The 27,559-nt window shown below is 46.0% G+C and overlaps 1 protein-coding gene across 1 annotated transcript in view; it reads left to right on the forward strand.

Moving 5' to 3' along the window:
• The first annotated feature begins 4 nt into the window (after window positions 1-4).
• LMOD1 (leiomodin 1) overlaps window positions 5-27,559 on the forward strand; it is a 51,842-nt gene continuing 24,287 nt past the window's right edge. The window contains exon 1 of the mRNA XM_055233600.2: window positions 5-645. Within this exon, the coding sequence (XP_055089575.1) occupies window positions 385-645 (261 nt within the window). The 5' untranslated portion in view covers window positions 5-384. The remainder of the gene's footprint in view (window positions 646-27,559) is intronic.

Raw genomic sequence — 27,559 nt, forward strand, 5'->3', positions numbered from 1 at the left:
GCTAAACTGCTCTGTACTAAATTTGGTCACGCAGCGCTCCAAGATTCCCTGGAATGTCCTCAAGTTTCAAACAGCTCTGACAGCGAGGTAGGCCCGCCCCCAGCTTGGGGATTGGCTTCTCCTCTCCTGGCTCGGCAGTTGTCGGGTCTTATTGGCCGCTGATTAGACCAGCCGGGGTCCACTAGCCCTGGGCTGCAGGGAGGCTGCTGCGTCCAGTGAACACTTCAGCACCTGTAGCACAGAAGGGCCAAGGAGCTGCAGTCCTCGACCAGCAGGAGGTTTGCTCCTCAGCCCACTCGCTGCATCCAGATCAGCTCACCCCTCTCCCTTCCCTGCCCACCAGGACTCTGATAGCCCCTGGCAGCCACAGCCCATTTTGCCAAGATGTCTAGGGTAGCCAAATACCGCCGGCAGGTGAGTGAAGACCCCGACATCGACAGCCTGCTGGAGACCCTGTCTCCCGAGGAGATGGAGGAGCTGGAGAAGGAGCTGGACGTGGTGGACCCAGACGGGAGTGTTCCCGTGGGGCTGCGGCAGAGAAACCAGACGGAGAAACAGTCTACGGGTGTGTACAACCGGGAGGCCATGCTCAACTTCTGTGAAAAGGAGACCAAGAAACTTATGCAGAGGGAGATGTCCATGGATGTGAGTGAGCACAGCCCTGGAGGGGAGGAGGGAGACAGGGGAGGGCTGGAGACCCTGGCTTCATGATTAGGATGCTTCCTTCCTTAGAAGAAACGTTCTTGTTGGCAAAGGATTTTAATGTTTCAGAACTGATGATTATCCACTGAACTAGCGGTGCGAATCTCATACTCCTAATTTCTGTTTTATAAGCAGAAGTTGGATATGTTGGAGGAACACAACATCCCACAAAATTAAATAGAGCTTCTAGTAGAATGGGAGCTGGAAGGTGTCCTTGAAGAGTCCATTGTCAAGTTGACTCCATCCTGGTCCCACAATACCTTTGTTTTTCCCCACACTCATTCCATCCTGTTGTAAGGAGGGGTAAAAAGATAGAGTGATACTTTATGTCTCCTGCCAGCCACCCCAAAAGACAAAGCTAAGCCTTTTTTTTGTGGGAGAAAAACTCATTTTCAAGTCCCCAACCCTATGGGCATCTCATGGCACATGGATCATTTCAAGAGGCTTGGGGGTACATGGGTTTCCCAAAGCAAAGGGAGACAGGGACCAGGAGTCTGTGGGCTGGGAAATGTGGCTTAAAGACCTGATAGCTTCAAATTTATTCCTAGGGAAGATGTTTTTTGTTGTGGTTAGTTGGTTTTTGGTTGTTTTGTTTTTGCACTCTCCAGAGGAGCCTCTGGAGGCAGCATGCCCTCTTTTTGGTAATTAACCCTTTTACCAGCTAGGGAGGCCGCTTTGCTGGGGGATGAAGATATTCATAGAGGAGGGAAAAGGGTGACGGTTTTGGAAGCATCTGCCCACACCTACGATGGGCTTAAGCACAACTTGCTTTCTGTTTTCCTGAGTTGGCATGGAGGAATTTTTCTTTTTTGTCACTATTGCATTTGTATGTGAGTTTTCTTTGGACAAACTAGCCTCCAATGGAGTATGACTTTGTGGGATACCTTTGTCCATGGGAAAGAGTGTTGCATAGGAAAATTGTTCAAGTCTTCGTTCTAGTTCTCTTATTCAGCCACATCTCTTGTACATTATCCATTACTTGTGAATTCTTGCAAGAAAAAGATCAGTCTCAATTCTTGCTTTTTGATTTACTTCTATGGAAACTGAGGCACAGAGTTTCAAATGACACACACATTCTCACAGAGGAACTGAGAATGGGAACATTATCATCTAAAATGCCTGCGGAATAACTGGCTGGGTATGAAATTGTGTTGACTGCTAGTCACAGAGCATATTGGTGGACACAGCCCTGACTCCTTTAGTGTAGCAATGGGAAAGAAGGGAGGAGGAGGGAAGGTGGTGAGGCAAAGAGGAGCTGGAACCTCTGTCTCTGTCCCTACCGCCCCTCCTTCACCACCTATGTTTAAGCCTTTGCCAAGAAGAGGGAGAAGGAGGGAGGAGGGAGGGAAGCCAGTAAGCGCAGGAATTTATTGTCCTGTATGCACAGTGGTTGCCCCAGATGCAGCTATGATAATGATGAATAAAACCAAAACATTTACAGAAAAAGTGGTATCACTTACTGTGAGGGCCCGGTACCCCAACACAGCTATCAGGAATCATACAGAAAGAAATGAAATGCAGCCAAAGGCTTTGGCACCCTTGGAAATTGTTGACTCTGCTCTTCCCCTCTCCCAGTCGCAGGCTCTGGGCCCATGACTACCTTGTGTCCAGTAGCTTCTGGTGCTCAGAAAGGTGCTCCCGAGGCTGACGTCAAACAAAGCAGTCTAATCACAAGCAAGAGTGTGAAGGATTCTCCTGTTCCTGGAAATTTCACTATCATAGACTTTTTATTCAGCCAGTTAATACCATGACAAATGTCTCCTCCCCTGCCTCACCTCTCTCACCCCTGCCAGGCCCATACTTGGTTCTGCGGACAGAACCCGAGTCAAGGAATAGAAGTGGTGAGTGTGTTTGTGTGTACACCCTTGATGTAAGGAGATGCCTTTAGGTCCTGTTTTCCCTTGTGGATGTAGGCTGTTCTGATCCCCTCACTCTTCGTCACCCTGTCCAAGGGCGTACGTTGGCATGATGGCTGGCTGGAGTTCAGGGTGCCTGGGCAGAAGTCATCTCTGTAAATCTGGGTGAGAATGAACCCTAGAAGGTGGCTTCTTTGGCACCATTAACAAAATAGTGAGTGTGTGGCCAAGAACTTGGATTTAAGTATTTGAAAAACCTGGTTTGAGTAACGGTGTCTCTGTGTAAGTCGCAAGTTACCTAATCTAAGTCTCAGTTTCATCACCTACAAAATATGGATAGTACTACCCATCTCACAGGGTTGTGAACACTAAAAGGGGTGCTGCGGTAGAGCACTTAGCACAGAGCTTGGCGTGTCATAAACACTCAGTCAAGGCCAGCTATGAAATGATTACTTCATTTGAGTCAAGGAACCTAGAAACTGATGAAGTGGGCCAAAAGCAAATCTCTACTCCTGCCCAGCCCCTCTCTTCCCTCAGTCTCCTGAGGGCTGTGCAAGCCTCACCTGTCAGTTTAATGAGTGGCCCGAGTAAACAAGCAACCCCTGGGTGCTCAGAGTGGGGATCACCAACACCACAGACACAGCACAGTGCTGGGGGCAGGTGGACTCCAGGCTGCTGGCCTGGCTGCAGCCCTCACTGACGGTGGCCTTCACTCCATATGAGGAACTGAAGGGTGGTCAAAACAGAGAGTAAAGCAAGATGAGCATTTACTAAGAAACTTCTACATGCCGAGCATGTTCACCTTTTCTTTAAGCCTCACGATTCTTGGGAGATGGGTATTTTTATTCCTATTATCTTAGAAAGGTTGAATAACCTTCCCAAAGTCACACAGCTAATTAGTTGAGATCAGTGCTTCTTCCTGTCTGCCATACTAGGGTGCAAAAAAGACAGTAAAATGTCAGTCCCTGCCCTGAAGAATTTTTAATCTAATTAGATTCTATGCAAAACACACATGTATAGAACCATCAGAGAGTGTTATAGAGCGGAGACCACAAATTCTTATATTGGCTGATATAATAGCTTTCTGTCAAATGTTCATCTCCCCCCGCCCCCGTGAGTAGGAACATAACTATTAAAACTTAGTGTGGATTAGAGAAAGTAAATCCTGACTAGATACTGGATGCTGTTAAGGAATTTGTTAATTTCTTTTAGGTGTGATAATGGTGTTGCAGGTATACTTTTTAAAGGATTCTTTTCTTTTAGACATAAATACATAAATATTTATGGGAAAAATTTATTGGCTTTGGGAATTAGCCTTCAAATAATCTGGGTGGGGGTATAGATGAAACAAGATTGGCCACCAGTTGACAATTGTTGAAGCTGGGTGATGGGTCTACGTTGGTGTTCATTATATTATTTTTTCTACTTTTGTATGTATGTTCGAAAATTTTCATAATAAAATTAAAAAAAAAAAAAGAAAGAAACCAACATTGGGAGGTCGGCCTTAAGACAGTCTTAAGGTCTGTCTTTTCCCTAGAAGGAGAGCCCCAAGATGCATACTTCGGCTATTGTGCGAAGTGAGTCTAGGTTGCCAGAGGGCCTTTGGCCTGCTTCTCCCTCTAGGGGCTCCCTAGATCCTCCTGATTGTTTACCATCTTTTTCATGAATATTCCACCCATGCCTCTTCCAGGTCAACTCCTATTTGTCCCGCCTGTCTCAGGCACCACTTCCTCCAGGTAGTCTTCCAGGACCCCCAGGCAAGGTCAGGCACCTCATCTGAGCGCTCCAATAACAGTCTGTACCAAAGCCCTTCAGACATCACTTTTGTATAATCATCTGTTTTCTTGGGCTGTCTTGCTCCCCAGCTTGTGGGACTTGGAGGGCAAAATGCAAATGCAGGGCTCAGCACACAGCAGGCCTTCAGCCTCTGTTTGTTGAGTGAATGTTAGCAGGGGGTTGGGGAGGGTAGAGGTGGGACTTGGAAGAATTGACCCCAGCTTCTCTCCCTCCCTTTAAAGGGCCAGACTTGTCAGCCAGTGTAGCTCCGCCCTGATCATCCGGGAACTCCTCCTTCAGCCCAGGTAGAAGACAAAGCCCCTGGGCAAGCGTGTAGCCAACAGTTCGGTGAAACTTTTGTCCTTGTCTCAGGTTTCAGGAACTGGATCCCAACTGGTCAACTTGTGTGTCCTCTTTCCTTCCCAAGTGGGAAAGAAAATCTCCAGCCTGCCTCCCCCTCCCTTCTCCCTGGTGTTACCAAGGGCTGGGGATTAGCGCCTGTATCCAGCCAGGGGCAGGGGCAGCTGAGCTGGTGGGGGTGGAGGGAAGTTCTCCCTAGAGGTAAACTCGAGAAGCAAACCCGAAGCACCCCACTAATAGCGGCTGCTGGGCCTGAGCCCTCCTGACATTCCCCTCCCACTGCCTGCGCAGCCTCAGCAGCCCCCTCCCCCATCGGTTCTAGTTCACAGCTCAGTGTCCATGGTATCTCTACAGGGCCGGGAAGGCCCGAGGCCGGCGGCCTAACCCTCAGAATGCCCTTTGCAGAGGGCTGGGACCTATCAGGAGTGCACTGAGCAGCACGGCTCAACACTTAAGGAGATTAACCCCAACTGGTACACACCCAAAATAGCCCTGGAGGCTAGGGTGGAGAGGGCAGAAGAGGTGATGGGGGCCTGTTGACCCAGGGAGGCTAAAGCAGGCACCGGTGAGGGTTAGACTCTGTTAAAATCTCTCCCTGAAATTTTTTTTTTTTTTTTTATTATACTTTAGGGTTTTAGGGTACATGTGCACAATGTGCAGGTTTGTTACATATGTATCCATGTGCCATGTTGATTTCCTGCACCCATTAACTCGTCATTTAGCATTAGGTGTATCTCCTAATGCTGTCCCTCCCCCCTCCCCCCACCCCACAACAGTCCCCGGAGCGTGATGTTCCCCTTCCTGTGTCCATGAGTTCTCATTGTTCAATTCCCACCTATGAGTGAGAACATGCGGTGTTTGGTTTTTTGTCCTTGCGATAGTTTACTGAGAATGATGTTTTCCAGTTTCATCCATGTCCCTACAAAGGACACGAACTCATCATTTTTTTCTCCCTGAAATTTGAAACTGCATCCATCCAGAGTTTGAAAAAGCAACTGCTTGTTTCTTAAACTAGATGGTACAATCCACAGGTGTTTGTTTTAAATATTGTTCTTATACGTTTTTTTCTGTATGTATATAATATTTAAAGAATTTTGAGGGCAGGTGTGATGGCTAATACCTGTAATCTCAGCACTTTGGGAGGCTGAGACAGGAGGATCACTTGAGCTCAGGAGCTCGAGACCAGCCTGGGCAACATAGTGAGACCCCATCTCTAAAAAATTAAAAATTAAATTAAAAAAAGAATTTTACCAGCCTGGCTAACATGGGGAAATCCCATCTCTACTAATAATACAAAAAAAAAAAAAAAAAAAATGGCCGGGCGCAGTGGCTCACACCTGTAATCCCAGCACTTTGGGAGGCTGAGGCAGGTGGATCACCAGCACTTTGGGAGGCTGAGGTGGGTGGATCACCAGAGGCTGGGAGTTCAAGACCAGCCTGACCAACATGGAGAAACCCCTTCTCTATTAAAATACAAAATTAGCCAGGTGTAGTGGCACGTCTGTAATCCCAGCTACTAGGGAGGCTGAGGCAGAAGAATTGCTTGAACCTGGGAGGTGGAGGTTACAGTGCGCCAAGATCTTGCCATTGCACTCCAGCCTGGGCAGCAAGAGCAAAACTCCGTCTCAAAAAAAAAAAAAAAAAAAGGCCGGGTGCGGTGGCTCAAGCCTGTAATCCCAGCACTTTGGGAGGCCGAGGCGGGTGGATCACGAGGTCAGGAGATCGAGACCATCCTGGCTAACACGGTGAAACCCCGTCTCTACTAAAAAATACAAAAAAATTAGCCGGGCGTGCTGGCGGGTGCCTGTGGTCCCAGCTACTCGGGAGGCTGAGGCAGGAGAATGGCGTGAACCCAGGAGGTGGAGGTTGCGGTGAGCCGAGATCGCGCCACCGCACTCCAGCCTGGGGGACAGAGAAAGACTCTGTCTCAAAAAAAAAAAAAAAAAAAAAAAAAGCCAGGCGTGGTGGTGCATGCCTGTAGTCCAGCTACTTAGGAGGCTGAGGCAGGAGAATCCCTTGAACCCAGGAGGTGGAGGTTGCAGTGAGCCGAGAAAGTGCCACTGTACTCCAGCCTGGCAACAGAGCAAGACTCCATCTCAAAAAAAAAAAAAAAAAAAAAAAAAAAAGAGCTTGGCTGGATGGAAAATGCAAGAGGGAGGCAAGACAGATGGACAGGACCGAGGAGCACTTGTAAAATAAGATGGCTCACCAGTGAGAGCAGGATATAGATGGTTAAGAAGTGGGGTCTGAGTCCCACTAACCAAGGGGAGATTGCTCCCAGCATCAGAGAAGGCTGGAGGCTTCAGGGATTCTTGGAGCTTCATGGTCCCCAGGCTGGGACAAGAAGGTGAGGACAAAGCCCCGGTCTTATCTGTCTATCCTCCTTCAGTCTCTTTCTCTCCCCCAGGAGACTTTAGAGTATCTTTGTCAGACCGTGTCAGCATATCTACAGCTGGGCCCAGAGTGTGCAGAGCCTAAATGAAGTACACCAAGAGATAGGCAGTCTATACACATGTGTATAAACACACACACACACACACACACACACATACACACACACACACAGCAGGAACAGAGGAACAACACACAGCACCATGCATGGGGGACAGGAGAGGCGACGCTGATATTTACATGCCTGCCAAGTTGGATAAACAGGAATATCCTGAGCCATGGAATGCAGGCCTTTCCACATCAGGCCCTTCCTTATTTATTGGACCACTTTTGTATAACCAGCAAAAGAGCGTGATCTCCATTCGGTTCATCAGTTCTCCCAATGGCTTGTTAGTGTCTGGGCAGTGTGGTGAGACAGAAAGCCCACGGGTGTCTGGAATCAGATAGGTCCGGGTTTGAATTCTGTTCCTGCCCCTTACTGATCCAGTGACTTGGAATAAGTTACCCAAGGAAGAAAGAACATTAACTTGATTGAGTGCCTTCTGGAGCCAAAGGCTTTATCTACACTATCTCATTAACATAGCTTCTTGAGGCCCAATTACTTTACCTGTCAAGTGGGGATGATAAAATCACCCTTGAAGGGTTATAGTGAAGATTAAATAGGATGAGGCATTGAAAGTGTTTGGCATATCATGACAGACCTTCTTTCCTCACTCTAAATTCTTCAGTTTGTACTGTATATCTGCCAAATCAACATTATTTTATCTCTCACGAAATTAAAAAAAAAAACCATCAGTGAGCGTGAAGGAATGATGAAGAGAGAGGGGAAGGGGAGGAAGGAAAGCAGGGAGGCAGGGCTTATGTAATTACTTGCTGCCTGGCCCCAGCCGCCTGATTTCTTTGAGCCTCTGCCTAATTTATTTTGTGTCACAGGCTCAGGGGCCCAAACTGAGTTGCTGGGTTGGAAAAAGACAGAGTGAAAGGAGATTAGGAGAAGCTTTTGAGGTGGATTCTTCTTGTCTGCAGGCTTCCACCCCAGCACAAGCTCAGAAAAGCCAAGGCTGCTTGGGGAGAACTTGGCTTCAGCTGTGCCTGGGGCCTACTGCAGAGAGAACAAGCCGGGTTGTCGGGATGCTGTTTACAAACAGCTAGGAATAGAAGCACCTCCTGTTCCCACACTCCTCCACCACCCTTTCATGGACAGCCCACAGGCTCCTTCTGATTGTTACTTCAGTAGGCCTTCCTTTGAGATCAAGCCAGCAGGGCTGGCAGGACCCCTGTCCCCGAGACTGGCAGGTGAAAGGTGCTACACATCCTCAGGCAGAAATTCCCAGCGAAGCTCTGAGTGCAGACTATATGAGTCTAGTGGTTAGAATAGTCTCCTCAGGGGCCAGCTAGACCTGGGTGCAGATCCAGCTCTGCTGGTTGCTGGTTGTATGACCCAAACAAGTGACTTCACCTCTTGGAGCCTGAGTTTCCTCACCTATAAAATGGAAATTATGACCAGGCGCGGTGTCTCATGCCTGTAATCCCAGCACTTTGGGAGGCCGAGGCAGGCAGATCACCTGAGGTGGGGAGTTTGAGACCAGCCTGACCACTATAGAGAAACCCCGTCTCTACTAAAAATACAAAATTAGCCGGGCGTGGTGGCACGTGCCTGTAATCCCAGCTACTTGGGAGGCTGAGGCAGGAGAATCGCTTGAACCCAGGAAGCAGAGGTTGTGGTGAGCCGAGATGGCGCCATTGCACTCCAGCCTCGGCAACAAGAGCGAAACTCCATCTCAAAAAAAAAAAAAAAAAAAAGGAAATTACAATGCTTAGTCATAGGATAGTTATGAGGTTTCAGCAAAATAATCCACATAAAGCACTAAGCAGAGTGCTGGGTTGGAAACCTAGTAGTAAAGGCCCATGAACATTAGTTTCCTCCCTTCCCTTCTCTCCTATCCGCTCCTCCCATTCCCATTCTCTTCATTCTTTCTATACACAGAATTCAGGAATCATGCTTTATGTTTACAAGAAGGGAGGAGGACTCCATTAAATCATTAATTCGCCAGCTCTTTAATGAGTTCCTATTATGTACTTTCTAAATGCCAGGATAGAGTAGTGAACAAGAGAGACAAGGTTCTTGCCCTCATAGAGGTTACAGTCTATGTTTGTTTGTTTGTTTTTGAGACAGGGTCTCACTCTGTTCCCCAGGATGGAGTGTGGTAGCATGATCTTGGCTCACTGCAACTTCCATTTCATGGGTTCAAGCGATCCTCCCGCCTCAGCCTCCAGAGTAGCTGGGACTACAGTTGTGCACCACCATGCCCAGCTAATTTTTTTGTATTTTTAGTAGAGATGGGGTTTCACCACGTTGCCCAGGCTGGTGTCGAACTCCTGGGCTCAAATGATCTGCCCACCTCGATCTCCCAAAGTGCTGAAATTACAGGCATGAGCCACTGTGTTTTTTGTTTTTTTGTTTTTTTGTTTTTGTTTTTTGTTTTTTGTTTGAGACAGGATCTTACTCTGTTGCCCAGGCTGGAGTAGAGTGGTGTAATCTCAGCTCACTGCAGCTTCAAACTCCTGAGCTCAAGAGATCCTCCTGCCTCAGCCTCCCAAGTAGTTAGGACTACAGGTGTGTCCCACCACGCCCAGATAATTTTTAAATTATTTGTAGATACTGGGGTCTCCCTATGTTGCCAAGGCTGGTCTTGAACTCCTGGGCTCAAGTGATTCTCCTGCCTTGGCCTCCCAAGTGCTGGGATACAGGCATGAGCCACCACACCTGGCCAAGGTTACATTCTAATGGGTGAGATAGACAGTATATATATTTCCACATGCAGATCATATGTAGCATGTGTACACATAACATGTAACATATGACATATATCTTCTAAAAAAGAGTAATGCCATTTAAGGGAAGAGTATATGACATATCAGTGGGAGACCACTTACGACAAAGTAGTCAGGGTCTTCACCACCAAAAGAGGTGACATTTGAGCAAATTCTTTTTTTTTGAGACGGAGTCTCACTCTGTTGCCCAATCGGGAATGCAGTGGCGCAATCTTGGCTGACTGCAACCTCTGCCTCCCAGATTCAAGTGATTCTCCTGCCTCAGCCTCCTGAGTAGCTGGGATTACAGGTGCCCGCCACCACACCCAGCTAATTTTTTTGTATTTTTCACTAGAGAGGGGGTTTCACCATGTTGGCCAGACTGGTCTCGAACTCCTGACTTTGAGTGATCCACCTGCCTCGGTCTCCCAAAGTGTTGGGATTACAGGTGTGAGCCACCACAACTGGCCCATTTGAGCAGATTCTAAATGGACCGAAAGAGCTAGCCTTGGGAAGATGTGGGGAAAAGCTTTCCAAGCAAAGGGAACATCAAAGACACAGGCCCTGGGGTGGGGGCAGGGTTAGCATGTCAGAGGAAAAGCCAGGCCCCAAAACTAGAGCAGGAGGAGTGGGGAAGGAGGCTGGAGGAGACAAGGACTTGGAAGTAAGCAGGGTTCCGATCATGTGGGGACTTTTAGGGCAGCAGAGTTTGACTTTTTATTCTAAATGCCAAGAGAAGTCATTGGAGTGTTTTGAGTAGGGGAGAGATGTGATCTAACTTATGCCTTTAAAAGGCTCATTCTTCCAGCTTTCAGATAAACAGACTGTAGGAGGGCAAGAGTGCAGAAATGAGACCAGTTAGAAGGGTGTTTCTGTCGCTCAGGTGAGAGCTCAAAGATGGTTTGATGAGAAATGGAAACTGGCCGATGCACTGGGGGAAAGAGAAGAGTCGGGGTGATCAGTACTGCCTAAGCTATTGGGTGAATTTGATGTCCTTTTTTTTGAGACAAGGTCTGGAGTGCAATGGTGTGATCTCGGCTCACTGCAACCTCCGCCTCCTGGGTTCAAGTGATTCTCCTGCCTCAGCCTCCTGAGTAGCTGGGATTACAGGCACCTGCCACCATGCAAGGCTAATTTTTTGTATTTTCAGCAGAGACAGGGGTTTCACCATGTTGGCCAGGATGGTCTCGAACTCCTGACCTCAGGCGATCTGCCCACCTCGGCCTCCCAAAGTCCTGGGATTGGCCAGGTGTGGTGGCTCATGCCTGTAATCCCAGCACTTTGGGAGGCTGAGGTGGGCAGATCGCCTGAGGTCAGGAGTTCAAGACCAGCCTGGCCAACATGGCAAAACCCTGTCTCTACTAAAAATACAAAAATCAGCTGGGCGTGGTGGCGGGCACCTGTAATCCCAGGTACTCGGGAGGCAGAGGCAGGATAATTGCTTGAACCCAGGAGGCGGAGGTTGCAGTGAGCCAAGATCATGGCACTGCACTCCAGCCTGGGTGACAGAGCGAGACTGTCAAAAATAAATAAATAAATAAATAAAACTAAAGTGCTGGGATTACAGGTGTACAGGTGTGAAATACCACGACCGGTCAAATTTGATGTCCTTTACTGCCATGGGAAACAGCAGAGAAGGAGTGATTTTGGGAGGTGAAGAATTCTGATTTGAACAAGTTACGTTTGTTGTGCTTAGTAGACCCCCAAGGGGAAATGTTGGGTTGACAGGGGTTGTATAAGTCTGGGGCTCAGTGGGAAGAGGGGATGGTAGATTAAATTTGGGATTCATCAGTCTGTGGATGATACTGAAAGCCAAGAGCCTAGAAGAGATCACTTAGGGAATAAATGTGAACGGAGGAGAGCAGAGGGCTGAGGCCCCAGCCCTTCATTATAGCCACATTTAGGTGTTGGCAGAGGAGAAGGAGCCAATGAAGGGACTGAGAGGTAGAGGAAATTCAGAGTGGTTTCACCAAATCAGGTGAGAAAGGACTTCCAGGTGGAGAGAGTACTGCACCACATCCATTCTTGCTGAGAGGTTTTAATAAGGTGAGACAGAAAATCAATCACAGTAATTGGTAAGATGGAAGCCATTGGAATCTTGGCAAGAATGATTCACTGTGGTGAATAGTGGACTCAAAAGAGAGAATATGGATAAGGATTGGAGATGGAGCATCTAGATAAGTCTCATTTTTCCTCAATTTTGTTCTAATGGGAAGCAGAATAGTAGGGTGGCAGCTGGAGATAAATGTGGAATCAGGGAGGATATTTTTGAAAGACAGGAAGTATTATGGCATAGCTGATGGGGATAATTCAGTAGACAGGGAGACTTTGATAACACCAGTAAAGGGGGCAAAAAGGGATAGAATGCAGTTGAGGGGTCACATCTCAGCAGCAGGTAATCACTTAGGAGAGAAGGCAGCAGAGATGGGCCAAGATGCAGCCAGGTTGATAAGCGTGGTGACGGGAGGATGAGGTTTGCCTCATACGTGCAATGTGCTGCTCTGGAAGGACAGCACTGGCGGCCATAGGCTGGTGTGAAAGGAGGAGAAACCAAGGAGGCTATGACAATAGTCAGAGGTTAAGCCTCAGGTCACAAGAAAAATGCTCAATGCTCCCTGGACGAGGGCAGAGAAAACATGAAAGTACTTCCGGATATGAAATCTGGCATGAGAATAGTCAACAGACAACAGCCAGCTGCCAGAGCTGCTTGAAAATCCAGTAGATTTTCACCTCCAGTGCATCGATCTTCTGTCCCTTAAGTCACCCATGCCCAAGGAGAAGGAGGGAGCACACTGGTCCCTTCCCAGCATATGACTGACAGCTGGCACGGTGGGACAAGCACTGGACTTGCAAGCCGAACCAGGGGGACCTGGGGCTAATTCCCAACTTGACTATTTATCAGCTGGGTGGCCTCAGACAAGCATTTAATATTTCTAAGCTTCACTTTATTGTATTTTTATTCTTTAATGCCTTGTCTATATTTCATTTTTACTTGACAATAATGTTTTTATAACATTTTTATTGGAATATAAAATATTTACAGAAATATGCACAAAACGTAAGTGTAGAGTTTCATGAATTATCACAAAATGAACAAGAAATTGAACGTTGTCAGCACCACAGTACTGTCTCTGCCCAAGCTTCCTCTCCAAAGATAGCCCCTATCCTGATTTCTAATCCCCTAGGTTAGTCTTGCCATATATATATATTTATATTTATATATATTTATTATATATAATATACATTTATTATACATATTATATATTTATTATATATTATATGTATTTATTACATATTATATATACATATATAGGTTATATATAATATATACATATATAGATTATATATATTTTATATATGTATATATATGTAGAGAGAGAAAGGCTCATGGAGTGTGTATTTTTTGTATCTGGCTTCTTTCACTCAACTTTATGTTTGTGACATGCAACCATGTTGTTGTCTGTAGCATTTTTTTTTTTTTTTTTGAGACAGAGTTTTGCTCCTGTTGCCCAGGCTGGAGTGCAATGGCACGATCTTGGCTCACTGCAACCTCCACCTTCCGGGTTCAAGCGATTCTCCTGCCTCAGCCTCCAAAGTAGCTGTGACTACAGGCACCCACGACCACGCCTGGCTAATTTTTGTATTTTTAGTAGAAATGGGGTTTCACCACATTGGCCAGGCTGGTCCCAAACTCCTGACCTCAGGTGATCCGCTCGCCTCAGCCTCCCAAAGTGCTGGGATTACAAGCATGAGCCACCGCACCATCTGTAGCATTTTTAAACCTTCATTGCTATGCAGCATTTTCCTATGTGAATATACCACAGTTTATTTATTCATTTCACTGTTAATGGACATTTGGGTTGTTTCCAGTCTGGGGCTATTACAAACAATGCTGTTATGAACATTTTTGGACATTTTTAGTGCACTTCTGACTTCATTTCTGTTGAGTATGTACCTAAGAGTGGAATTTCTGGGTCATAGAGAATGCATAGTGAACTTTAATTTCTTCTTCTGTCAATAAGGATGATACCACCTAATTTGAAGGCCTCCATGAGGAAAAGATACAAAAATTTGAAGAAGGTTTAACATAGTGCTTTGCAAACAGTAGGCACTAAGTTAAGTGACAGTCATCAACATCATTTCTTTCTTTTTGGTTTTTCTTTTTGAGACAAGGTCTTTGTCACCCAGGCCAGAGTGCAGTGGTGCAATCTTGGCTCACTGCAACCTCTGCCTCCTGGGCTCAAGTGATCCTTCCACCTCAGCCTCCCGACTACAGGTGTGCACCACCACACCTGGCTAATTTTTAAATTTTGAGTAGAGACAGGGTTTTGCCATGTTGCCCAGGCTGGTCTTGAACTCCTGAGCTCAAGCAATCCACCAGCCTCAACCTCCCAAAGTGCTGGGATTACAGGCCTGAACCACCACTCCCGGCCCATGATTTCTAATGGAGTACCTCTTTGAGAACAACTAGATGCTGTATAAGCTTTCCGGCCCATGATTTCTAATGGAGTACATCTTTGAGAACAACTAGATGCTGTATAAGCTTTCCAGCATGTTCTGCCTCCTGTCCTCCTGACCCTCTCTATCGAGATTTGGACATTTCACTAAAGCCCAGGTCAGATTCCTCTACCTCAGGACTCATCTGTTCCAAAGATGATGACTTAGAGACATATCCCACTTCATGGCCTCTTCTCATTCCTAGCCTTACCTACTCTCAGTGTGGACTGACTTCTCTTCCACTCAATTTTCAGGCTTTACTTGTAATTTTCCTCTTTAACTTATATGTTACTATGGTTATTCTGAACATTATCCTCAATTCTCATGCTCAGTCCTCCCCAACCTTCCATCACCCCTAGCCTGAATGAAAGTAACCATTTAGCAGTTCTATTATGCATCCAAGCTACTGAACATACCCAGAGACAATAGCAGCCTCAAATAGCACTGTATTGGTGCCTCTGTGGATTAAAACCCTATAGCCTCAGCCAAGCCTTCAAAGCTGCCCGGAAAACATCTATACTCCTTCTCACTCCTCTGGGACATTATTCTAAAAATTAGCTTTTTTTTTTTTTTTTTGATACAGAGTCTGGCCCTGTCACCCAGGTTGGAGTGCAGTGGCATGATTATGGCTCACTGCAACCTTGCCTCCTGAGCTCAAGTGATCATCCCACCTCAGCCTCCCAAAGTGCTGGGATTACAGGCATGTCCCACCATGCCCAGCCAGCCTTTCTTTACAAACTCTCTTGTCCCATCTCTCTTTTCACCCTCAACAGATGATCTAGCCTCATATTTCGTGGAGACACTTGAAGCCATCAGATTAAAATGTCTTCAAATTCCTCTTCTGTCACCTGAAAACTTGTAAGCATCCATATATGCAAGCTTTCGCCTTTCTCTCCCTTTTTATATGCAAGCTTTCTCTCCCTTTTTTTTTTTTTGGACAGAGTCTCATTATGTCGCCCAGGCTGGAGTGCAGTGGCACAATCTCAGCTCACTGCAACCTCCTCTGCTTCCTGGGGTCAAGCGATTCTCATGCCTCAGCCTCCTGAGTAGCTGGGATTACAGGCATGCACCGCCACACCCAGCCAATTTTTGTATTTTTGGTAGAGACGAGGTTTCGCCATGTTGGCCAGGCTGGTCTTGAACTCCTGCCCTCAAGTGATCCGTCTGTCTTGGCCTCCCCAAGTGTTGGAATTACAGGCGTGAGCCACCGAACCCAGCCTTCCCTTTCTCTTTTATCCCATGGAAAGGATATCCCTCTTCTGTCCCAGACTATTACCCAAACCCACTTTTTAGAATTTTTTCTCTCCTGCCTCCACACCGACCTTTGCTCCTTTAAACATCTCTCTCTCTCTCTTCAACATTCCCTTTTACTGGCAGTTTCTCCCCAGTTCCCACATTCTCTTCTTTCCTTCTTAGCTAAGCTGTAGGAAATGGCATCTATGCTCACTATTACCCTGGATATCTCTGCCCCCCCACTGCACAGACATCAGCCTTGATGAGGTATCTGGGGACCTCCTTGTTGCTTTATCTGAGCACACTTTTTAGTCTTTATTCTATTTGTTTACTTTGTGGAATTTAACCACTCTGTCATTCATTCTTTAAAACACTCATTTCCCTCAGTGCCAATACAGCACATTCTCCTTGTTTTCCTTTCATCTCTCTAGCTGTTCCTTCTTAATCTCCTCTGTGAGCAGCTCATACTCTATTGCCTAAATATTATTGTTTAGGGCTCTGCCCTTCCTATGCAGTCTTCATGGCTATCTTCATTCAACCCCTTGGATTCAGCTATCCCCGTATGCTCTCTTTCTATCTCTGGCCTAGATCTCTATTTTGAGTTCTAGATCATTCAGTTGCCTCTTGGACACCTCAAGTGTCTCAAATTCAACTGGTCTGCAAATAAATTAATCATCGTCACCCCACCCCACCCTAAACCTGTTTTTCCTCCTAGGTTCCGCACTTTGGTGAATAGAAGTACCATTTAATCAGACACCTATGTCATAACCCTGGGCTGTCCTGCTCCAATCCCTCTCCCAGTGTCTCCAGACTTTCCTTGTGGTAGGATCCTGTTGTTTCTGCTTCTATGATCTCTCTGGACTCTGCCCCTCCTCTCAATTCAACTTCTATTACTCCCACGCATATCACTTATCAACTAGAAGAATGTCACAGCCTCCTAACTGATCTCCTGGCCTCTCTTCTCGTGCCATTGGAATCCATCCTCCCCACAGTTGACCTTCCCTGTGTAAAAGCCTTCAATTGCTCAATGTAGCTTCTGTGATCAAATTCACACTTCTTAGCATGGCTTAGAAAGCCACTGATGATCCAATGCCTTCCTATTTCTCAGGCTACGAATACTCTTCTCCTTGACTCTCACCCTACAGTTGTACTTGACCATTGGTTCTCCAGAGTGCCAGGCTTTATCTTGCTTCCTCTGTGCCTTTGAACATATTGTCGCCTCCAACTGGGATGCCAGGCCTAGCCAACCCTCATTCCTCTTTCAAGGCTCAACTCAGTTGACACTTTCTCTAGAAGCTTTCCGGACCCCTCCAGCCTGAGTTGTGTGCTCCACCTCTGTGTTCACAAAGCACTACCTGCAAGTTCTGGCACTTCCTGTTCCATTCGCATGTAACACATCATTTCAGCATTGTCTATTTCTGTGCTTTTCCCAGACTTCTTAAGGGTGAGGGATGACTCTTATTCATCTTCATGTCCCCAGCAGTGAACACAGTCCCTGGCTTAATAGATGCCTGTTGAATGAATGACAGATGAGGAATTTACAAAGGCAGTTCTATCATACTTGATTGAATCTACAAAATTTGTAATTCATCTATACCCTTCTGAGATTATTTGAAAATATGATTTTGTATCCAACTTCTCAAATGAAGGAAGATTTGGCAGTGATCCTTTTTTATCCAGTTTTTAAAAATAACCAATTAAATCTGTCTAAAATTTACACTCTGAGGTCTGAATTGTTGGGATAGATCACTGCCATATTTCCCCTTCAGTTTAAACTTGTTCCATTTTTTCTTCATTTCCTTGCAATTCTGTCTTCCAGCTCTGTAGTAATCTGAGATTACAGATTAACCTATTAAGTCCACTTGCCAGGCATGGTGGCTCATGCCTGTAATCCCAGCACTTTGGGATGCTGAGGTGGGTGAATCACCTGCAGTCAGAAGTTTGAGACCAGCCTGATCTACTAAAAATACAAAAATTAGATGGGCATGGTGGTGGACGCCTGTAATCCCAGTTACTTGGGAGGCTGAGGCAGGAGAATCACTTGAACCTAGGAGGCAGAGGTTGCAGTGAGCCAAGATCATGCCATTGCACTCCAGCATGGGCAACAGAGCCAGACTCTGTCTCAAAATAAATACATAAATAAATAAAGTCCACCTATGATCCCTGGGGCCACAGATAGACCCTAAAGAAAATATTAATAATATTTTTGCAGGCTGGGTGTGGTGGCTCATGCCTGTAATCCCAGCAGTTTGGGAGGCCAAGGTGGGCAGATCACTTGAGGTCAGTAGTTCAAGACAAGCTTGGACAACATGGCAAAACCCCGTCTCTACTAAAAATACAAAAAAGTTAGCCAGGCATAGTGGCACGCACCTGTAATCCCAGCTATTCGGGAGGCTGAGGCATGAGAATTGTTTGATCCTGAGAGGTAGAGGTAGCAGTGAGCCGAGATCACACCACTGCACTCCAGCCTGGGTAACAGAGGGAGACTCTGTCTCAATAATAATAATAATAATAATAATAATATTTTTGCTAATAATTTGCTCTATATGCACCCAGATAAGGCCTTTAGCTCCCATCATCTGGATTCTTCCCTAAAATATCTGGAGAAGTTCAGCAGCATTGCCTCTAGATCTAGGAAAAGTAATACAGCTCTCCTAGAGAATTTGCTATAAGCAGATTTCCCTTTGAATCATACACATAAGAGCAGGAGAGGGAGCGGCCCTCTTCACAGCACTCACAGAGCCCACCCTTTTGGGAGGCCCAGTGCTTGGGTATGTGGCTATGATGACCTGGAAGGTATCTGAATATACCAGTTCTGCAGCTGGGTCGACACAGACTTGCCTTTCTGAAGCCCGAGTAGTGAGGCTGGAGCAAAGGAGGAGCAGAACTGGGATTAGGACCTTGTAGGCAACTGATCAGCTTTTCTCAGCCAGGCTTCTGAAAGAGAATTAAGCACTGGAAAAAATGAATTGAGAGACTATATCCTCAATTCCCCCATCTTAGTCCATTTTGTGCTGCTATAATAAAACACTACAGACTGTGTGATTTATAATGAACAGAAGTACGTTTTGCTCATGGTTTTGAAGGCTGGGAAGTCCAGGATCAAGGGCCTGTATCTGGTGAGAGCCTTATTGCTGCATTATCCTATCCATGGCAGTAGGCAGAAGGACAAGTGAGGGCCAAAGAGAGCCAGGAAGTTGAAATTGTCCTTTTATAACAAACCCACTTCCATGATAATGGCATTAATCCATTCATGAGAGCACTGCCCCCATGACCCAAACCCCTCCCATTAGGCCCCACCTCCCAACATCACTGCACTGGGGATTGAGTTTCCAATGCATGGACTTTGGAGGACACATTCCAAACACAGCACTCCCAAAGATTCTAGCTGGTCCCATTCTGAATTCATAGGGAAGAAATTAACTCTATATAATGGATGCCTTAGGGCAGTAAGGTCTTAAATTTTCTTCTGAAATTCCAGTTGCCAAGGGCTGACATTGTGCCATTTTGCTTACACTGAGTTTCCTCAAGGTGGATCATCTCACCTACCCCAATGGCAGCATCTCTTCCACTTGCTACTTAGTGATAACCTACTTGTCCCATGTCTTCAACTTCACTGAAAAGTATAACAATTTCTTCTTCTTCTTCTTTTTTTTTTTTTTTTTTGTCCTTTGAGATGGAGTCTAGCTCTGTCACCAGGCTGGAGTGCAGTGGCACGATCTTGGCTCACTGCAACATCTGCCTCCTGGGTTCAAGCGATTCTCCTGCCTCAGCCTCCTGAGTAGCTGGGATTACAGGCACACGCCACCATACCCAGCTAATTTTTGTATTTTTAGTAGAGATGAGGTTTCACCATGTTGGCCAGGATGGTCTCAATCTCCTGACCTTGTGATCCTCCCACCTTGACCTCCCAAAATGCTGGGATTACAGACGTGAGCCACCACGCCTGACCAAGTATAATAATTTTTAAATCACCAAGAAAATGTCTGATAATGATCCCAGAGTCCTAAAGACTCAAGTGTTCCAATGGTCAAAGTTCTTTCAGGTTGGGAAGCTTTTGGTTTTACTTCCAGTCTCTGTAATCTTTGCCTTAAAAGCAGGAGAAGGGGGTGATACAAAGAACACAGACATGATATTTCTAAATTTGTTTTATTTGAGGAAAAGTATGCTTATAATGTAATAAGGCTCATTATAGACAATACGCAAAACACAGGAAAAAAAGGAAAATAGCCAATAATTCTTTGTCTTATTAGCTAAAGATATCAGCCATTGTCAATTTTCTTGTTTGTTTGTTTTTGAGACAAGGTCTCGCTCTGTTGCCCAGGCTGGGGTGCAGTGGTGCAATCTCAGCTTACTGCTCCCAGGCACCACTACTCCCAGCTAATTTGTTTGTATTTTTTGTAGAGACAGGGTTTTGCCATGATGTCCAGGCTAGTCTCAAACTCCTGGACTCAAACAATCCACCCTCCTCAGCCTCCCAAAGTGCTGGGATTACAGGTGTGAGCTACGGCTCCCTGCTTCATTTTTTTTTGAGTGTATAATTCTGTATGTATTTTTCTTTTTGTAGTTGAGCTCATTTAATGCACAGCCACATATTCACATAAATTGTGTTCCCTACCTTATTTATTTATATTTTTGCTTATCATATTATAATCGCTTTTCCCATGTCACTAAAAATTCTTCCTAAACATTGTTTTCAGTGGATGTCATCATAGTCTATTGTATGGCTGTGTTGAACCATTTGCCTATATTTGGACATTTATATGGCTCCCAATAAATACACTTTCCAAGGCCCTAAACAGATCCCCAGAGCCTCAGCACGGACTCCTTCTCTTGGCCTTTGGCGCCCATCCCCAGAGAGATGGAGTCAGCCAAACAAGATGATAAACGGAACAGTGAACACACTGCTTCCCTAGCTGAGCCTTATGGGCTGTTGGGCGAAACAAAGCCCCCAAAAGACAAAAAAGACTCACTGGGCACTGGAAACACAGAGACTTGTGGTCAGCTCACAGCACAGACACTCCACAGCCCAGAGAAACATGAGGCCACACATGCTATTCTTTTAGAGGATCAAGTTCCTGATATTGGACTGTCTGCCCAGCAGAGCAAACCCCCACCTCCCTCTCACTTTGACTCCCTGAGGGGAAACGTGTCGGTTTGTATGCAGTATAGATAGAGCAGATTTGCCTGGTTTTTCTTCGTTTGGGGAGGAAGAAAATGTTACTACCTAAAAAGAAAATTGGCTGGGTGTGGTGGCTCACACTTGTAATTCCAACACTTTGGGAGGCTGAGATGGGAGGCCTGCTTGAGCCCAGGAGTTTGAGACCAGCCTGGGCAACACAGGGAGACCCCGCCCCCCAATCTCTCCAAAAAGAGTTTTAAAATTAGCCAGGTATGGTGGTGCACACCGTGGTTCCAGCTACTTGGGAAGCTGAGGTGGGAGGATCACTTGAGCCTGGGAGGTTGAGGCTGCAGTAAGCCATGATCACACCACTGCACTCCAGCCTGAGCACAAAGGAAGACCCTGTCTCAAAAAAATTTAAAAAATTAAAAATAGAAAAGAGAAAGAGATTAAAAAAAAAAAACCAAGCCTCCAGCCTTGAAAAATTTCAGGTCTTGGGAGGATGTCAAGAAGAGAAGGTCAACTAGTTCATCCTCCTGCTTCTACAGGGCCCTCCCCTAAAAACATTCCACACCAATACCAAACCATAACCAAATGGTCATACAAAGCAATTTTCCCCTTCAGAGAAAAATGGAAAGTGTCTTACTCCCAGAAGCTTATAGGTAAGTACTTAGTTGCTGTCTTGGAACATCACACAATATGCCCTAGCTCATCCACGCGCAATAAAAGCAGAAACTAATGCCTTGGGTCTGAAGATTTATGGGCCTCCACATACGTTATCTCATTTGATCCTTGCTTCAGTCTTATAAGGTAGACAGGGGAGGTAAATTTTAATCTACTTGACAGGTGAAGAATCCGAGGCTTAGAGAGGTCACCAGCTGGTGGCCAAGGAAGATCTTTTTTTTTTGAGATGGAGTTTTGCTCTTGTAGCCCAGGCTGGAGTACAGTGGCACAATCTCAGCTCACTGCAACCTCTGCCTCCTGGGTTCAAGCGATTCTCCTGCCTCAGCCTCATGAGCTGGGCTTACAGGCAGGTGCCCCCATGCCTAGCTAATTTTTGTATTTTTAGTAGAGACAGGGTTTCACTATGTTGGCCATGGCTGGCCTTGAACTCCTGACCTCAAATGATCTGCCTGCCTCAGCTTCCCAAAGTGCTGGGACTACAGGTATGAGCCACCATGCTCAGCCGGAAGATCTTGAACTCTTTTCTTTGTCTCTGTCTCTCTTTTTTTTTTTTTTCCAGAGATAGGGTCTTGCTCTGTCACACACGCTAGAGTGCAATGTTGCAGTCATAACTCACTGCAGCCTTGAACTCCTGGGTTCACCCTCCCACCTCAGCCTCCCAAGTAGCTAGGACTGCAGGCACATGCCACTATGACTGGCTAATTCTTTCTTTTCCTTCCTTCCTTCCTTCCTTCCTTCCTTCCTTCCTTCCTTCCTTCCTTCCTTTCTTCTTTCCCTCCCTCCCTCCCTCCCTCCCTCCCTCCCTCTCTCCCTCCCTTCCTTCCTTCCTTTCTTCCTTCCCTCCCTCCCTCCCTCCTTCCCTCTCTTTCTTTCTTTTTTTTTTTTTTTTGAGACAGAGTCTTGCTCTTTCACCCAGGCTAGAGTGCAGTGGCGCGATCTCGGCTCACTGCAAGCTCTGCCTCCCAGGTTCACGCCATTCTCCTGCCTCAGCCTGCCAAGTAGCTGGGACTATAGACGCCCGCCACTGCGCCCGGCTAATTTTTTTTTTTGTATTTTTAGTAGACATGGGGTTTCACCGTGTTAGCCAGGATGGTCTCGATCTCCTGACCTCGTGATCTGCCCGCCTCGGCCTCTCAAAGTGCTGGGATTACAGGCGTGAGCCACCGTGCCCAGCCTCTCTCTTTCTTTTCTTTTTCTTTTTCTTTCTTTTCTTTTCTTTCCTTTCTTTCCTTTTTCTTTCTTTCTTCCTTCCTTCCTTCCTTCCTTCCTTCCTTCCTTCCTTCCTTCTTTCTTTTCTTTTTTTCTTTTCTTTTCTTCTTGAGACAGCATCACACTCCCGGTCACCCAGGCTAGAGTACAGTGGCACAATCACAGCTCACGGCAACCTCGACTTCTAGGCCTCATATGATTCTCCCACTTCAGCCCCTTGAGTAGCTGGGACTACAGGCGTGCATCAACACATTCAGCTAACATTTTGTATTTTTAGTAGAGAAGGGTTTTGCCATGTTGCCCAGGCTAGTCTCAAACTCCTGAACTCAAGCAATCTGCCCCCCATTGGCCTGTCAAAGTTCTGGGATTACAGGCATGAGACATCGTGCCTGGCTACAATTAAAAACAATTTTTTTTCAATAGACAAGGTCTCACTATGTTGCCCAGGCTGATCTCAAACTCCTGGTCTCAAGGGATCCTCCTGCCTCAGACTCCTGAGTAGCTAGGATTACAGACTTGAGCCACTGTACTGGCTCTGAACACTTTCTTTTGACCTCAAGTTGCAACAAACTGTGCATAACTTAATTGAAAAAATAATCTGTCCCTCCAATCTTCTTTTTGGGCCTCCACCTCTTTGTTCAGCAGTTATGAAGCATCCACTGTGTGTCCAATTCCAGGATGGGTGCGCTCAGTCCTGGTGGCCGTTTCAGCAGCAGCTTTCCTGTCACTGTGCTGCACTCCGGAAACCCTCTGCACTCTGAGATGGGCACTGGCCATGCTCCAGCACTGCCCTCTGGGAGACCCTGGGGAAGGGCTGTCAAGAGTCACTCCTGGCCTGGCGCAGTGGCTCACGCCTGTAATCCCAGCACTTTGGGAGGCCAAGGCAGGCAGATCATTTGAGTTCAGGAGTTCAAGACCAGCCTGGCCAATATGGTGAAACTCCATCTCTACTAAAAATACAAAAATTAGCTGGGCGTGGTGGTGCCCGCTTATAATCCCAGCTACTCGGGAGGCTGAGGCAGGAAAATTGCTTGACCCTGGGAGGCGGAGGTTGCAGTGAGCTGAGATCGTGCCACTGCATTCCAGCCTGGGTGACAGAGCGAAACTCCATCTCAGATAAATAAACAAGTAAATAAAATGTGGCTACTGGAACATTTAAATTTATATATGTAGCTCACATTTTTTCCATTGGTCTACAATTTAGCTTTTACAACCACTATAAATTGCAAATAGTTCCTCACTCGGAAATAGTTCGGGTGTTTGTTTTTGTTTTTATTTTTTCATTTATTTAGTCTTTATCCTTTAGATGTTAAAGCAAGAGAAGATAAGCACAATATGTGAAATAAGATTTTGTTTAATATAATTTTTCTATAATTTTAATGTAATTAAGACCATGATCTTGGCCAGGCAAAGTGGCTCATGCCTATAATCCCAGAACTTGGGAGGTAGAGGTGGGCGAATTGCTTAAGCCCAGGACTTCAAGACCAGCCTGGGAAACGTGGTAAAATCCCATCTCTACAAAAAATACAAAAATTTGCCTGGAGTGGTGGTGTGCACCTGTATTCCCAGCTACTCGGGAGACTGAGGCAGGAGGATTGCTTGAGCCTGGGAAGGCGAAGCTGCAGTGAGCCATGACTGTGCCACTGCACCCCAGCCTAGACGACAGAACAAGACCCCATCTCAAGGGAAAAAAAAAAAAAAAAAGGGATCTCTTTTAAAGTTTTAAATTTAAACTAAAAAAATTAGGCTGGGCGTGGTGGCTCACACCTGTAATCCCAGCACTTTGGGAGGCCGAGGAGGGCAGATCACCTGAGGTCAGGAGTTCGAGACCAGCCTGGCCAACATGGCGAAACCCCGTCTCTACTAAAAATACAAAAAATTAGCCGGGCATGGTGGTGGGTGCCTGTAATCCCAGCTACTCGGGAGGCTGAGGCAGGAGAATCGCTTGAACCCAGGAGGCAGAGGTTGTAGTGAACCGAGATTGTGCCACTGCACTCCAGCCTGGGCCACACAGCAATACTCCGCCTCAAATAAATAAATAAATAAAAATAAATAAATAATTAAAAAAATTTTTATGGAGACATAATTCACATACCATAAAATTCACTCTCAGGCCAGGTGTGGTGGCTCACACCTGTAATCCCAGCACTTTGAGTGGCCGAGGTGGGTGGATCACCTGAGGTCAGGAGTTTGAGACCAGCCTGGCCAACATGGTGAAACCCTGTCTCTACTAAAAATACAAACAGTAGCCAGGCATGGTGGTGCCCACCTGTAATCCCAGCTACTCGTGAGGCTGAGGCAGAATTACTTGAACCCAGGAGGCAGAGGTTGCAGTGAGCCATTGTGCCACTGCACTCCAGCCTGGGTGACAGAGTGAGACTCCATCTCAAAAAAAAAATTCACTCCTTTAAAATACCCAATGCAGTGTTTTTAGAAGAAAAAACAGTCTTCAGTATATTCAGTGAATATACTGAATATAATAGTGTATTATATATATTATATATAACAATATTATATTCAGTATATTCAGTGTGAATATATATTCAGTATATTCACAAAGTTGTACAACACCACTACCTAATTCCAGAATATTTTCATCAGTCCCAAAAGAAACCCCACACCTATCATCAGTGGACCCTTCGTTTCTCCTCCCACCAGCCACTGGCAACCACTAATCTATTTTCTGTCTCTACAGATTTGCCTATTCTGGACATTTTGTGTACATGGAATCATATAATATGTGGTCTTTCAGATTTGGCTTCTTTCAGTTATATTTTCAAGGTTCATCCATGATAGAGCATGGAACTTTATTCCTTTTAATGGCTGAATATTATTCCATTTTAATGATGTACCACATTTTGCTGAGTCATTCTTCAGTTAATAGACTTTGGGTGCTTTCCATTTGGGGGCTAATATGAGTAATGCTGCTGTGAACATTTGTGTAGAAGTTTTTTGTGGACATATATTTTCAATTCTCTTGGGTCTGTATTGAGGCATGGAATTGCTGGGTCATGTGGCAACTCTATGTTTAACTTTTTGAGGAACTGCCAGACTGTTTTTCAAAGTGGCTGCACTATTTATATCTTACCAGCAACATACAAGGGGTCCAATTTCTCCACATCCTTGTCCACACTTATTATTGTCTGTCTTTTTGATTATAGACACCCAGTAGGTGTGAAGTGCATCTCATCGTGGTTTTGCCAATCTCAAAGGGCATGGATTTTGTTTCATTAAATAATGTGGTGATTTTCCTTTTTTTTTTTTTTTTGAGACGGAGTCTCGCTCTGTCACCCAGGCTGGAGTGCATTGGCACGATCTCGGCTCACTGCAAGCTCCGCCTCCCGGATTCACACCATTCTCTCCTGCCTCAGCCTCCCGAGTAGCTGGGACTACAGGCACCCGCCACCATGCCCAGCTAATTTTTTGTATTTTTAGTAGAGATGGAGTTTCACCGTGTTAGCCGGAATGGTCTCGATCTCCTGACCTTGTGATCCGCCCGCCTCAGCCTCCCAAAGTGCTGGGATTACAGGCGTGAGCCACCACGTCCAGACATAATGTGGTGATTTTCTTGCTCCTATTCTGTAAGTCTCTTTCCTCTTCCTGATAACTCACTTTTCAGGGTCACCATATTTACTCCTGTGGTTTTCACTGCTACGTATACACCAATGACTCCCAAACCTACCTGTCAAGCCTAGATCTCCTTCCTGAGCCCCAGATCTTTATTTTTTTATTTTTTATTTTTTTTGAGATGGTCTTGCTCTGTCGCCCAGGCTGGAGTGCAGTGGCGCAATCTCAGCTCACTGCAACCTCCACCTCCTGGAGTCAAGCAATTCTCCAACCTTAGCCTCATGAGTAGCTGGGATTACAGGCGCACATCACCATGCCCAGCTAATTTTTGTATTTTTAGTAGAGACGGGGTTTCACCATGCTGGCCAGGCTGGCCTCGAACTCCTGACCTCATGATCTGCCCGGCTCAGCCTCCCAAAGTGCTGGGATTACAGGTGTGAGCCACCGCGCCCAGCCCAGATCTTTATTAATGCCAACCTGTTAGGCATTTAAATTTTGTCATGGCCGAAACAGTTGATCATCTCAAGTGCCATCCTCATCTCCCCTCCATATTCCCTGCCATGGTTATAAGCACCACTCTCTAACCAGGCAACTAAACTGGAAATCAGGGAGTCATCCTCCACTTCTCCTCGTCATTGTCCACTTCACTGAATCTTATTAACTGTACCCTAGAAATGTCTGTGAAATGCATCTCCACTCCTCTGTGTTCACTGCTCAGCCTGGTCCAAGATCTCATCATTTCCTTTCTTTCTTTTCTTTCTTATTTATTTATTTATTTATTTTTATTTTTAGAGACAGGGTCTCACTGTGTTGACCAGGCTGGTCTCAAACTCGTGGGCTCAAGCAAGCCTCCTGCCTCGGCTTCCCAAGATGCTGAGATTACAGGCGTGAGCCACTGCGCCCAGCCTCCCACCCCCTATTCTATATTCGCTGGGTCTTGCGCTGTGTAGAGTCCACTTGGCCTCCTTGATTTAATGGCTTGACATCCTTGTTTGCTCCCTCTCTTCCCACTAGGTCTTGGCTTTTCTTTCTCCCTTCCAGTAGAATATCCAGACCCACCTCCCAATTGTCCTTGAGCTTAAAGACTCAGCTTAATCCTCAGCTATTTCTCAACTACGGTTGACTCCCTTAGCAAGCAAGTGGAATTCTGGTCTCTGTGGCCTTGGCATAGGAAAAACCGGTGTCTCCAAGGGCCTCAGCTGCTAAAAGGGAGCTGCATTTAGGAGTTGTATTGACCCTGTAGCATGATGTCTTTCCAGAACAATTCACAAGGCCTGGAAAAGTATATCGTTTTACTGGGGTAAGAATCCCCAGTCAGAGAGTCAGTGGTGGGTGGGAAGCCGAGGCA

Source organism: Symphalangus syndactylus, chromosome 19, assembly GCF_028878055.3.
Source record: "Symphalangus syndactylus isolate Jambi chromosome 19, NHGRI_mSymSyn1-v2.1_pri, whole genome shotgun sequence".
Lineage (NCBI taxonomy): Eukaryota > Metazoa > Chordata > Mammalia > Primates > Hylobatidae > Symphalangus > Symphalangus syndactylus.